This window comes from Mauremys mutica, chromosome 4 (assembly GCF_020497125.1).
Source record: "Mauremys mutica isolate MM-2020 ecotype Southern chromosome 4, ASM2049712v1, whole genome shotgun sequence".
Taxonomy (NCBI): domain Eukaryota; kingdom Metazoa; phylum Chordata; order Testudines; family Geoemydidae; genus Mauremys; species Mauremys mutica.
Window position 1 is genome coordinate 139,070,876 of NC_059075.1, and position 14,766 is coordinate 139,085,641.

General features: G+C 48.1%; 1 protein-coding gene across 5 annotated transcripts in view; it reads left to right on the forward strand.

The window, feature by feature from the left end:
* The window catches only part of SRGAP2 (SLIT-ROBO Rho GTPase activating protein 2), a 209,356-nt gene that overhangs the window by 119,351 nt on the left and 75,239 nt on the right, over nt 1-14,766 (forward strand). For all 5 annotated transcript variants that reach the window (XM_045014353.1, XM_045014357.1, XM_045014356.1 and 2 more), the window contains exon 5: nt 4,942-5,004. In XM_045014353.1, the coding sequence (XP_044870288.1) occupies nt 4,942-5,004 (63 nt within the window). The remainder of the gene's footprint in view (nt 1-4,941; nt 5,005-14,766) is intronic.

Consider the following 14,766-nt stretch of genomic DNA (forward strand, 5'->3'; position numbering starts at 1 on the left):
ACCAAGTATTTGTCCAGTTTCAGAAACCCTGTATGCTCCTTGCAGTGTTAAAATAGGAGACACAGCAGAATGGTTTACAGTTAGACTACATGTTCTCCTTCCTCTTCCCTTGTAAATCAGTATCTGTCCTAGTAATTTGGGCTATATGTTTTGGCTAGGAAATCGAGGTCCAGGCAAGTGTATACCCCCTTATTTTGGGGGGGGGGGTTAAAAATAAGGTAGTGTGGGTAAACTTTGGAGTTTTTCATTATAACAGTGTTGAACTTGTGTGAGCTGCTCCACCCCTGTGGATATCAAACTTTTTTTGTTGAATCTTGTGGAGCATGTAGGGTCAGTCAGACCAATAATGGAGTTCCACAGACCCACACCTGTTACAGCTTGAATTGAATAGCTCCCATGCAAGGAACATGAGAAGTCCACTCAGGAAGCTATTGGAGCTTCTACATTCAAGGTGAAGAATAAGGGAATTAGTAAATCTAAAACCCCTGTTTCTAATCCCCAAGACTGTGAATGTAGCAACTGGGTAGGAGTCTCATTGAGTGGAGGACTGGGATGGGGGGAAGAGGTCCAGTTCACATCAGAACATTCACCAGCAAGGAAGTGTGAGGTCAGTGCTCAGTGTGTTTTTGTTTATAGCTCTAACATTTTACTACCATATTTTAAAGGTGATGAGGTGGGAGAGAACTGTCTTAATTCTCCTTAACAAATGTAGTGCCACATTTCCAAACCTCCATAACTTAATTTGTTTAGCATTTTCATAAGAAAAAGACACTCTGTATTTTAATGTCCTATAAAAGATATATTATAACGTTGTGTAGAAGCAGTTATAAATGAGGTCCCTGCTCAGGAGAACTTAGTCTAAAGTTCAAGAGGGCGTGAAACCGTTAAGAGGTGCCCGTGGACGGTGTGAGGCCGGTAGCGGCCCCCGGCGCGACGGGACTGGGTCTTCTCGGAGGCGGGTTGCTTGGGAATGCAGCCCAAAGCGGGTGGTAAACTCCATCTTAGTCTAAAGTGATGTTTTAAAAATGATTTAAAGTCCTCCTTGAACATGGCCTTTGTGTAAAAATGCAAGTAAAGCCATGTGTCTTTCCTCCCTGTCCTCTAACTTAAATATGGCCAAACAGGATGCTCCATTAACTGGTGGGGGGGAAATGTGAAAATTGCTCCTAGGCTTCCAAATTTTGTATGCCGAACTGCAGCTGAAATATAAACCCCTAGAAAATTGGATTCTGTATTAAAAAGGCTGGCACAATCTTATCTGTAGAGACATGAATGCTGCTGCTTTAAAACCTAGTGAATGGGGAAAAAAATTCTGGATGAAATTACCTCTTGCCACATGTTTGAAATAGATTGAATCACCTGTTAATTGATTCTGCTTTTATTTTAATTATTAGCTGCATGTACCGTGGGCATGGCTGGCTTTTGAATGAGAGAGTGGTGGTGATGGTGGGGAGATCCAGGCATTTCCCTCTTACTCCATTTACTCCCGCCTCCACAAAATATGATCTGGATGTGCTTCATTTTAAAACCCTTGGAAGTGAAAGGGTTCAGTGTGGCTTAGCTCCCCTACTGTGTCTCTGAATGATCACACCTATTACATTACAGACGGAAGAATTAAAGTGTTAAGGATTAGGCTGGGAGTGCTAAAACTGCATTTCAGAGATGGCTGCTGCTTTTAATACTGATATATATGTTAGAGGAGTGCCGCTCTGCAAGAATGCTGGCCCCCAGGAGACCACCGCAGCAGCCTGAAAGGATGCGTGCCTAAAGGGACAACTACTACTGATGATCCTTTGCAGGTTAAAATCCTGCTGGAAAATATTTTTTATTTGGCTGGGTTATAAGTACCAGAGCTACTGTTAAGCTCTGAATCTAGGCCTCTTTCAGGCAACAATTAGAATGATAATGTTAAAAATGAAAATAAAAAGACTTTGCCCACAGCAAATGATTTTCTTCCCTTCAGTGTCCTGAGCTGTTTAGAATGATGACTCATTCTTTTCCATGAAGTTTAAAGAAAAGAGAGATTTTGTCTGATAATGTACAAAGGCAGCTCTGTTTATTCTTTGCCTTTACTCCTCCCCCTTCTTTGGAATGCAGTTCATAGGATTTCTGGGAATCAATTCCTTTATCAGAGGGGTATTACTAGGTTTTATATGGGAAATTGTCCTCTGGTTAGGTTTTCAGTGGAGGAAATTTCCCCCTTGATTTATAAGCTTCCTTATAATGTGATCTGTGGGGAGTAAAGACAGTTAACTACTTTTTCTTTTTCTTTTAAAGGACAGCATATAAGGGCACTCTGGATTAGAAAGTCACAGTTCCAGTACCTTTTTGGAAAGCATGATGGTATTGGATGCCTGTTACAAGGCTATGATTAACTGCCTCTGTGTCAGGATCACTTTGAGTTTCCGAAGGCCCCTTGTCTTTTAAACAGCATAGAATTTCACATTGGTTATCAAACAGTCATGTGCTCCATAGGGAGCTGGACTTAAAGCAGTAAGTCAAAATCACTTCAGCAGCCTGTTCAAATAAACAGGGATAATAGATGAGACATTTCTTCTCGGAGTCGTCAGCAGCGAGAAAGGAAACATCTGCCTGAGCTTAATTGTAATTTTATTGACTTCATTTTTTCAAGTACCATGGGCTGAGTTATGTAAATTGTATGCTTGTGCAAATATTACAGCCAGTTGTATAACAGAGCTTTCTCTTGTTCTCTCATGCTCTTGCTATAGAAAAAGTTGCTCAGGCTATCGGAGAACCAGTGAGCGGAGGGAAGAGGACGATATGATTTTCAGTAGATGCATGAGACAGGAATGGTGTATGGGTGGGGTGTACATGCATAAACACACAGAATCCAGAAAATTGTAAGCAGTCTGACTTACAATTTGTTGGCTGTGCTTTTTGGTATATCTAAAATCCTCAGTTTCTCATTTAAGCTTTTCAGATTGCAGAAGGAATAAATTGCCACTTCTTGACCACCTGTTTTAGGCTCAGATCTTGTTTGTATTGAAGTTGAAGGGAAAGCTTCCTTGAACTCAAAGGGAGCAGAATCAGTGTGTTAACATGTGCACAAATATCTAATGCAAGAAGACTTAATGTGCACAGATATCCTCTTTTAGTGATGTGGATAAAGTAGGTGGTTCATTTGACAGCGTTAAATACAGACTAGTTTACAGACTGCTTGAATGCAAGGTTTTGAAGTGTACAGGTTTTCCCACACTAATGTGCAGAATTACTATCTTATGTAGCCACCATTTGAAAACTTGACATTTGTCACTCTATAATGATCGCAATAGCACAGGCTACTTTTGGTAGCCATGTAGCCTGCCCTGTTACCTTTGATTCTGATAAAATCGCAACACTATCTTGAAAAACCCAGGTAGCCAAACACGAAGCATCTGATTGCTACCTTTGCTGTAGCAATGGGTGAAGAATAAGCTTTGGTCCATCTTACCTAGGAGAGTTGTGAATGTTGACAATGCTGAGATGCTCATGCTCTGTTTGTTCCCGTATTCCAGTGTTTAGCTACAGCCAAGAGTTTGACAGCACAGCACTTTTATATGGCAGCTTCATCCAATCACAAGCCAGGAATGTCTGCCTGATGTCACCTGCCAAGGAACTAAAATAAAGATATAAAATTTTTTTTTTATTTAAATGATACTTGGCTGCTGGCTAGTTGGAACCTTACCCAACCTTGACAACTAATCATGCCTCTGTGCAGCTCCCATTTATTTTTCGTGAGTTGTATTGCCTAGGCTATAACTGTGCTGCTCACTAGTACCAAGTGCCCCTTGCTAGGGAGTGATATGTATTGTAGTGCTTGCAGTTTAAAAATAGCCGATGGTGTTGTCTGCAGGAGTAAATCCCATGTCTGGCTTTGTAATTTGAGGGGAAAATTGGGGGAGTTAACTGCAGAGTTCATAAATAGAGTGGGTGGGATTTCCTTTTTTATATCTTGGCAGTAGCATTGCATTCAAAAATAAGTGTCTAAGCTAGTGGGTTTTGTACACTCTTCCGCAAGCAGTGCCTGCGAGCTGTGGCCGGTCAAAACAACCACTTTCCTGGGTCTGGTTTTATTCACAAAAGGCATGTAGACTGAAACACATAAATAAGCACTTCTCCCCAACTGGGGTTCATCTCCAGGAATGCTCATCCCCCACCCAGGATCCTCCCTTTCCAGAGAGCCATTTCCACCTTCTGTCCAGGTGCAGGTACCCATTGTCTCAATGAGTCAGCCAGCAAGTTAAAATGAGATTTAGCTCCTTGCTGTGTCTCACCAGCCTGTAATACTTGTCGAATCCCCTTTGAGCTCCCTCATTTAGTATATAATTGACATTCTCAGTATTGGCACCATCTACAGATGCTGCACTCTGTGACCTATGGAACTTTAAGGATAGCAAGGACGAGAATAGGGCACTGAAGTTAAGTGTGTGTGTGTGTGTGTGAGAGCAATGGCTACCATACAGGACTCTGAACTTCAGGTACAGCTATAGGCTGCTGCTTTCCCAGCGTATAGAGATGGGTTTTGTTAAGGAGTTAACACACTTGGTCTTTAACTGTACGTGAGTCTTTATGGAGACTTAGAGGGTACACGTGCTATTGTTCACTCCTCTGGCAGTCGCCTAAGCGCTCATTGAGACCACACAATGTAAGCGTTCCCAGCCTGGTGGTGTTGGTCTCTCCGAGTGGGGCTTCTCTTTGTGCTACCTGAGAGAGCCATTGAAAAAGTGTTCAACTAAACCATCCCTCCTTTCTCTTTTGTCATTTGCCTGGCTGTATGTGTAACATTTCATGGTATTAAAGCTGTTTGTGTAATTTGACCACAACTGTCTCTGAACTGAGCCGTTAAATGGTGCCTAATTGGGTCTAGATTATTAGCAGTGCATATGGCATTTTCATATCCTCCATTTTCCCTAATGGATCTCTGGTTCTCTTTTGTTGTAGAGTAAAGAAGTCGGATTGCAGCTCCAGGAAGACTTGATGAAGGTCCTGAATGAGCTATACACGGTAAATCAGACTTCCTTCGTGAGTTCTTTTCATGCATAAGGAAACAAGTGTTTGAGTTCTGCCTGCCTTCCTGCTGCTACAGCTGTTGCAGCAGAGACTAAGCCCTAGGGCTGACTCATGTCTACGATCTAAGTGATTTGAGGCAGCGTGTGTTCACCAGTCTATACTGTACCATTAATTTTATTTTCACTCCATCTTTATCCTCGGGCTCTATCTCTGTCTGATCTGTTGTTGCCAAAGAATGTTCCACAGGAATTATGGAAAGTATCATGTTTTGGAATACGTTTTTGGTTGTGTACATGTTACAGTACTGTGGTTGTGAGCTTTTAATTTCTACAGCAAACAAACCCAACACAATTGGCCCCATTCTCTCCAAATTGGGATGTAGTGCCTAATGTGACAGATCAGACTTTACCCCACACTGTACCTTCCCCCTACTTGAGGATTTATTGTAGATTTTCATATTTGGTTTGTTTTCTAGATCCTGATTTCAGCAAGGTTTGTCTGCCGTGGGTTGGGGAGGAAGGGGATTTGAATTCCTGAATATGCCTATTATTATTAATAAACTCAGCGTTTGGTTTCAGACAAAGCTCTGTACAGGACTCCCTCTCTAGGGATGAAACTCTGAGTCAGCTGAGATGCAGCCTTTTTTCCTGAAGGCTAAACAGTCTGTTGTAAATGTGTTTTGTTTCTGTTTGAGATATCTGGAATGAGGTGTCTCCATGCACAAGTTTTTTATGTACTTATTTTAACAAAACCTCTTCCACAAATACAATAAAAATGTATGAGAAAAATTTATCATTGTAAAATAGTATCTCAAATGTGCAGGTAATCTCTAAATGCAAGTGTAGGTCATCTAACTCCTCTAGTGCAAAGCATAGTAACCTTGACAGTAAGTGATGTCTGACTTCCTTCATCGCAGAAAAAAAACTAGATAATTCTCAGTACCCTAAGCTGTGTTTTTACCCTATTAATTTTAAAGAGCACACATTTTGTGTGCTACAAGTAGGGAACCCAGGAGAATAAGGATCCTAATTTTGGGTGTACCATATATTTATATAGCACTGATCCAATTCTTTTGGCTGCTGCATAAGAAATTAAAAGGCCATAAACAGACATCCCCTTCCTCACCATGGCATTTTCTCACAGCTGCTTAACATACCTTTCTTCTGTAATTATGTTTATTATAAATACATTTCCCGTCTCAGCATACTCCAGTGATGTCAACCAAAGTGCAGATTTGAGGACAAAAGGTGGAGGAGAAGATTTGCAATGACATGGACACTGTACCACTAACCCATTCCTCTTTACCAGGAAGTAGTTGTCCACTTCACAACATGCAGCCTTTGGTATGTTTCTCGGCATCAGTTTAGGAGAGGTCTATGACTGGTGCAACAGCGAGGCTGAGGTTTTGAAATGACATGTTCTTCTTCGAGTGGTTGTTCATGTCCATTCCAAGCAGGTGTGTGCGTGCACGCCAGCCGGAAAATTTTCCCCTAGCAGCGTCCGTAGGGTCGGCCCTGGCGCCCCCTGGAGTGGTGCCACTACAGCACCTTGTAAAGGGGCCTGCCTACCCTCCACCCCCTCAGTTCCTTCTTTGACCGCCGGTGACGGCGCGCTGGAATTTCTCTTGCGCATAGCAAGTTAGCAGTGTCCTATCCTTGTGTATAGTCCGTGTATCTAGTTAGTTGACTTAGTCATTTGTATATAGTTCTTGGTAGTTGGGGGGTCCCCCCCACGTTTTCGTCGCCCGTTGGGGCATGCCCGGGTCCCACGGGTTTAAACTCTGCAAGAACTGCGGGGAAATTCATGCTCAAGAGTGACTCTGCTTGTTTGAGGTGCCTCAGAGAGAGCCACCAAAAGGACCGGTGCTCTATCTGCAGGGGCTTCCGCCCGAGAACTCTCAAAGACAGAGCTCAAAGCCTTAGAGTCGTCCTGATGGAGGCTGCCCTGCGGCCACCCTCGGACCCGGAACCGGCCGAGGCGGTGTCCAGCACGTCTTCCTCGGTGCGGAGCGCCCTGGCACTGGCATCAGGACTTAGGGCCTAGCCCAAGTCATCTAAAACCCAGCACCGGACGGAGTCGGGTCATAGGAAGTCGGCCTCAGTGCGGCACCGCTCACCATCTCCGGTGCCCGCTAAGAAGAGGAAGCTGGTGAGGGAACGGTCACCCCACCAGGACCCCCAGAGGCTGACGCTGTCTGCGGGTGCAAGCGGACAGGCTGGGCTACAGACCTCGGCTGCTCCGTCGACTCCCGCACTGCAGAGAGGGCGGTCGAGTCCGGACCGGCCTAGATCCCCGGACCTCAGCGGAGACTTGCACCGGAGGCATTCGAGGCGGCCTCAGACTTGATGGGACTCCCGGCGCTGGTCTCCCCGCACCGTAGTAGGGAGTTGCCTACCACAGCCCGTCCCCCAGTACAATTGAGGGGCAAGCTGGCCGTGCTGTTGCCTCCCTCCCCGCACCGCGCCGCTAGGGCGGCACCGGACCAGATAAGAGGCTCCCTGCCGCTTCAGCATCGCTCTCCAATGGCACCGGGTGCTGCTCCCCCCAGGTCCTCTTACTCAGAAACTTCAGAGGCAGACTCTTACCGCTCCAGCCGGTCGCAGAGCAGGAGATGGGTTTTGGGGGTGAGCCACCAGCGTTACCCACAGTGGCAGCAGCAATGGCATCCGCCCTCGCAGTGGTCTTTTTGGACCCCCTGGGCCTACCACCAGTCGGTAGGCCAGGCGTTCGGTCCTCGATCAAGGTTGGCCTCGGTCTCCTCGGCGTCAGTGGCCCCGGCGCAGCTGCCTCCTCCACCGGCACCGTCGCCGGGCAGGGGTGTGCCATATCCAAGTTCAGCACCCCCTAGCCGGGCAGCGGCACCAGCAGCAGCTACAGTTCGGGCTCAATAGGCACCGCCAGATACGCCAAGCCGGTCACTGGCGACCCCGGTACCGGTCGCGGTGCCGCATTTGGAATCGGAACCGGCCCCGCAACCACAGTACCATGTGCCGCAAGACCTCGAAGGGCTGCATGCACCTGAAGAAGGGCCGATCCAAGTAATTTCCTCGTCTTCCTCCCCAGACGAAGCAGTCTCAGGCATGGCTGCAGCACCGGCCCTGGAGGATACTCGGATCCTCCAACAACTACTCCGGCGAGCAGCTCAGAGCCTCGCAATCCAGGCTGAGGAAATCGAAGTGGACGCGGATCCGGTGGTAGACATCCTGGCTCCCTCAGGGCCATCCAGGTAATCAAAACCATAGCAGATACGTCCCGCACCCTATAGCAAACGCCAGCCTCGCTGGCCCCTACTGCCAAGAGAACGGAGCTGTGGTATTTCGTCCCCTCTATAGGGCACGAACACTTGTACACACACACCCCCGCCCGGACTCCCTGGTGGTGGATGCAGCCAACCAACGGGAGCGTCAAGGGTTTCAGGGGTCAACACCAAAGAGCAGGGACGCTAAAAGACTCTACCTCTTTGGTAGAAAAGTGTACTCCATGGCAGGCCTACAACTCCATATTGCCAACCAACAGGCAATCGTAAGCCGATATGGTCATAACACATGTTCAGCCATGTCGAAGTTTACGGAGCTCCTTCCCCAGGACTCGAGGTCAGAGTTTTCGGCCCTGGTGGAGGAGTGGAAACTGATCTCCCGAGCCCCTCTCCAGGCTGCCCTAGATGCGGTGGACTCAGCCTCACGCACCCTGGCCACGGGCCTGGTCATGAGGCGGGGAGCCTGGCTCCAGGTCTCGGGCCTTCCCTATGAGGTCCAGCAGACCATTCAAGACCTCCCCTTCGAGGGGCAGATGCTGTTTTCAGAAAAGATGGACAAGCGTCTGCATAGCCTAAAGGACTCGAAGGCCACACTTTGTTCGCTGGGCTTACATACTCCTGCGACCCAGCGCAGGCAGTTTAGGCCGCAGATGGCCCCATGCCCCTACCAGCCTCAGACTCGCCAGGAGCTGGGGTGCAGGCGGGGCAGAAATGGCAGGAGGCATCACCAACGCCACTCCTCTGGCCAGGAGTCCGGTCAATCGAGACCGCCATCGGGGCCTAGGCCCCCTATTTGATGGTACGGTCGAGGGCGACCTACCTATCGAGAGTCTGGATCCTTCTACCTCTACCTTTGGGTCACGTCTGTCCCCCTTCTACTGTGCCGGGTCCCGAATCACGTCGGACAGCTGGGTGCTCCGCATGGTAGAGAAGGGATATTCTATCCAGTTTTCCTCCCTCCTGCCCCACCAGCTCCCCTCCCCGTCCCTCTTCAGGGACCCATCTCATGAGCAACTTCTAATTCAAGAAGTGAAGTTCCTCATGGAGGCAGGGGCGGTGGAGGAAGTCCCTTGGGAGCTCAGGGGCAAAGGCTTCTACTACCGATATTTCCTAATACCGAAGGCCAAAGAGGGCCTGAGACCCATCTTGGACTTGCGGCAGCTGAACAAGTTTGTACGGAAGCTCAAGTTCCGCTTGGTCTCCCTGTCCTCGATCATCCCCTCTCTGGATCCAGGAGATTGGTACGCTGCCCTCGACTTAAAGGACGCTTATTTCCACATTACCATAATTCCCCAACACCGTCGGTACCTCAGGTTCTTCGTGGCTGACGCCCATGTGCAGTTCACGGTGCTCCCGTTCGGCCTGTCAGCTGCCCCAAGGGTCTTCACAAAGTGCATGGCAGTCGTGGCGGCCTTCCTGCGCAGGCGGGGCACCCAGGTATTCCCCTACCTGGACAATTGGCTCATAAAGGGTCGCTCCAAGGAGCAGGTGGAGGCCCAGGTGTTCATCAGGCGGACCTTTCTCAATCTCAGCCGCCTCTTGAATAAAGCCAAGTGCACCCTGTCTCCTACGCAACAAATAGAGTTCATAGGGGCGGTTCTGGACTCCACCCACGCCAGAGCATACCTTCCAGAATCCAGGTTCCGTGCGATTTCCGAGCTCATCCTCGGAATGCACCGTGCCCCGATTACCACAGCGCGGATCTGCCTCCGGCTGTTGGGTCACATGGTGGCATGCACCTATGTGGTGAACCATGCCAGACTTTGGCTTCGCCCGCTACAGTCCTGGTTAGCGACAGTATACCGCCCGGCCAGGGACCCCTTGGACTCAGTGGTGTCCATTCCCCACTTGTTGCTAAGCTCGCTACGGTGGTGGCTCAACCCGCAGAAAGTATGCATGGGCGTCCCCTTCGCTGCCCCTCAACCCTCTCTCTCTCCCTGGTAACGGATGCCTTGGATCGGGATTGGGGAGCGCACTTGGGACACCTCAGGACGCAGGGCTTGTGGTCGCTGGAGGACCTCGAGTTGCATATCAATGTCAGGGAGCTGAGAGCAGTTCGCCTGGCTTGTTTGACCTTCTGGTCCCCTTGGCCGGCAGATGTGTTTCAGACCTCTCGGACAACACGTTGGCAGTCTTTTATATCAACAAACTGGGGGGTGCATGCTCCTCTCCCCTGTGCAGGGAAGCCCTCGCATTGTGGGATTTCTGCGTTCACAATGCTACCCACCTGACGGCGTTCTACCTTTCGAGGGAGCAGAACGGCCTGGCAGACACCCTCAGCCGCTCGTTCTGGGGTCACGAGTGGTCCCTCCAACGGGACGTGGTACGCTCAATCTTCCAGCTCTGGGGCTATCCCCAGTTAGACTTGTTCGAGGGAAAACGAAGTGCCGACGATTCTGCTCCCTCCTGGGCCGCAGTTAGGGGTCTCTGTCGGACGCCTTCCTCCAGTCTTGGGGGGTCGGTCTGCTCTACGCCTTTCCTCCGATCCCCCTGATACTCAGGGTGATTTTGAAGATTCGCAGAGACCACGCACGGGTAATCCTGATAGCTCCGGCGTGGCCGTGCCAACATTGGTACATGTCACTCCTGCACATGTCCGTTCAGGCGCCCCTGACGCTGCCCCTGATCCCGGACCTGATCACGCAGGACCGGGGCTCCCTCCGCCACCCGAACCTGGAATCTCTCCACCTCACAGCCTGGCTCCATGGCTCCGTGGAGATGCAGTGCTCCCAGCAGGTCAGACAAGTGCTGCTCGGTAGTAGGAAACCATCAACCAGGGCCACCTACCTGGCCAAATGGAAGTGCTTCTCCATATGGTCGGGTCAGCAAGGTCACAATCCTCTGGGGGTCCCTATCCCTATTATCCTAGACTATTGGCTCCACCTCGGACACCTGGGCCTCTCCCTCTCCTCGATTCGTGTTCACTTGGCGGCCATCTCAGCTTTCCACCTGGGAGAGGGGGGTACCTCGGTGTTTGCGAACCCGCTGGTCGGGCGTTTCCTCAAGGGTATGGCCAGACTATTTTTGCATGTTCGTCAGCCAGTTCCTGCCTGGGACCTGAATCTGCTCCTCTCCGTTCTCTCGGGACCTCCCTTTGAGCCCCTGGCTTCATGCTCCCTGTTGTACTTGTCGTATAAGACCGCCTTCCTGGTGACAAGATAAGGAAACTTTCTGTGCTTGTTTCATTGAAATTAAGATGGTTAAACCCAGCATTTTTCTTCTGCATAATAAAGTTTTAAAGGTGTATTAAGTCAATGTTCAGTTGTAAACTTTTCAAAGAAGAACCATAATGTTTTGTTCAGAGTTACAAACGTTTCAGAGTTATGAAAAACCTCCATTCCTGAGGTGTTTGTAACTCTGAGGTTTTACTGTACACTTTTCGCGGGGAGGGGAGCCACAGTAGTGACTCTCAGAGCCCAGGTCTATGGACTCAGGCTCGTGCTATGGTGCAAAAAAATAGCAAGGCAGACCTTCCCACTCAGGCTGGAACTTGGCTCTAAAAGCCATCTTGGGGTGTGTGTGGGGGGGTGGGTTTCAGAGCTCCAGCCCAAGTGGAAACACCTACATTGTTCTATTTAGAACCATAGCACACGCCCTAGTTTGTAGACCCGGACTCTGAGACTCGCTGCTGTGGCTCTTTTGTGCATGTAAGTTATCACAGAAGGTCACGTGTACTACTCATTTGGTCCTAGACGTGGAAATTGGAGTGTCTCTTGTTGTCACAGGTCTAGCCTTTGAATTCTTTTTAAAGTAAAGAGGAGTTGAGAAGAAAACTGTAGGGTTGGGGATGGTTTTAAAATGCGGGATAAAAGTACTACTGGTAGAACATCCAGCAATGCAGGTCAGATGGTGGCTGATGAGTAACCGCTGTTCTGGCAAAGTATTTCAGTGCTGACTGTGATCTTGCCATTAAAACCTGAGTGTGGGTATTGTTCCCTTTCTTGGTAGCTTGGTGGTAGTTTGTAATTGGGATTTGGTGGGATTCAATGCAAAAAGTCAGGGCAAGGAGATAAGATTTGCTGATTTTTAAACACAGAAACAACCTTTGAGCGATGCAGTTAAAGATTTTTTTGTTCTGGGACGTGAAACGCAGATGACTCAATTTGTTGAAATCCAAAACTGGATAGTGGTCAAAGTTGATAATACCGTGCAATGTCTACTCACAGCCGGACTCCTCCAAGAGTCCAGGGGGAATCCCAAGAAGTGGAGCATTTTCAGAAACTCCAAATATCTTCCTTTTTTATGAATACTAACTTTGAAATTGCAATGCCCTTGGGAGAATCCATTTAAAATCAGCCTGGGACAGCCCTTCTCTTGGGCCTTGCTTGGTTGGAGGCATCCCAGTACAGTCAAGTACTGGCTGCTATTGGGCAGGGACGGTGTCACACAGTTCATGACTCAAAGCTCTGGCCAACCTGGGGATTAGCTCCCAGCCAATCTGGTGCCCCCTCCTTCAGTTTCTCTGCCCAGAATCTCGCGCTGTATCTCTCTGGAGTCAGGTTACTCCCTTTTCATCACTCAGTCTTCCCCCTGGCCAAGTCGCTGTAGTCTTCCCCTTCTGGGATCAAAGTCCCACTGGACACTCCGGTAGTCTTCTGATCCACCACCCAGTCTGTGCCACTTGCCCAGCTGCTAGTAGGGGAACCTGGGTCCTTCCACTACTCAGCCCAGGGAACCTGTGTCCAGCAACCACCATCTGCTCAAGCTCCAGACTTGCTGCTGTTTCCCTGGGCTCTTTCCTATCTTCAGGCCCCGCTCTGGGTTACTCTTGGAGCTTCCTGTGCTCCTTGTGGCTATTTCACCCCCTGTCAGGTTCTTGCTGGAGTCTGTATTCCAAGGCAGGATCTCAGGGCTCACCCTCCATAAACTCCTCCTGACCTTTTGCCAACTCCCCTCCACTTTAAGGAGTGATGGTAGCGTTCTTCCCTTCAGCCCTCTCTTAACACCAATTTCCTTCCTTTATGCCTAGCCCAGCTCCTCCCTCAGCTGGGTTCATCAGGTGCTGGGCCTTATGAGCCCTGACTCTCCACCTGCAGCTTGTCATGGGGTAATTGTCCCTTTTTATCCAGGCAGGCTGTGTATGGGATAGACACCCCATCATAGGTGAGTAAGTATTAAATGAGGACCCCTGTCCAACTTTGGAAATTCTTATCACAGATTTTCATCCAAATATGAGAATCATTGCTTTTCTCACAGTGCAGACATTTTTTTCTTGACCCTTTCATCCTAACACCTTGACATTTCCCATCTGGAGCCCTGTTCTGCCTTGATAGTTTCCCATTTCTTTCATTTTGTTGTTGTTTTAAACTATCTTTATTTAGGAAGTTTTAACAGGTTTCAAATCCTAGCCATGTAGGTATCAGAGACAATGCAATTATTATCACAACAGTGAGCTTTTGTTTGGAGAAACACTATACAGTAATGCTACCCAGGACGTGTCATTTCTAGTGATTTTATTAAAATTAGTGAATTCTCTGATTACACATTTAACAGACCATCCATGTCTATCAATGTTGTTGATATTCCAAAAAAATAAAAATAAAAAAAATTGACAGGTGTTCTGGGTTTTTGCAGGTGAATGTATCTGGATTATTAAATGATAACCAAACATAAGTACCTATTTGTCTTTAATCTAGTTTTCTTGGTATTTAACCATTTCTCTGTGGTTAAACGGAGGTTATCAGTATCTGAGCAACTGCTAGCAGATGAGATTAACCGTTTTTTTCCCCCCTTGTCTGACCATTTCCTCTGGGAAGCCCCAGGAGGTTTTATCTAAGGATCATTTGGTAACAAATATTCAATAATTTGGGATATTTGGTTAAAATTACATCCTGGTACTGTACTCTATACACATAAAATCTCCTCATTAACCACAATTTCTCCAACACTTATCCCCCATTCCATCTTTATATAATTTTCAACCTGATGCGTTTGAGGTGCTATTGAAATAGTATCTTAAAGAAAATTGCTTTTATTGTGCTACAGATTGAGGCTGCTGGTCCTTTTCCCTCCCCCCCCATCAAACCCCATTTTTGTGGGGTGACTTGTCCATCCAGGTCCTTTGTCCAGCAGTTTCAGCATTTCTTGATGATTCCATGCTGCACTGAGGTCATTCTGATTGCTGGACCCAGTTCCCAAAGATCCTGCCTTAATTTGTGCCTGCTACCAGCTGCAGAGGCATTTTCTAAATGAGGGAAAACAAGGGATAACAAAGGTTTAAAAGAACCCCAACTGCCCTAAAGTATGTAAGAGGGTATCTTCTACATGAGTCAGACAGGCATAATGATTGTATGTGGCTGACTTGAGGAAAAATAACCTTGCTGCAGAAAAAAGCTGTGTAATTTCAGTGGAAAAGACCACCATGTACATGTGATCCTCCTGTGTTCCAGAAAAACAAGTGACTCCAGGAAGACAGCCACCATCTGTCCTTTCCGTTCTGCAGTGTGTCCAGCACAAACTCAAAGGAAGAGGCATTGCCTGGGGAAGAAGGAGAAATATGT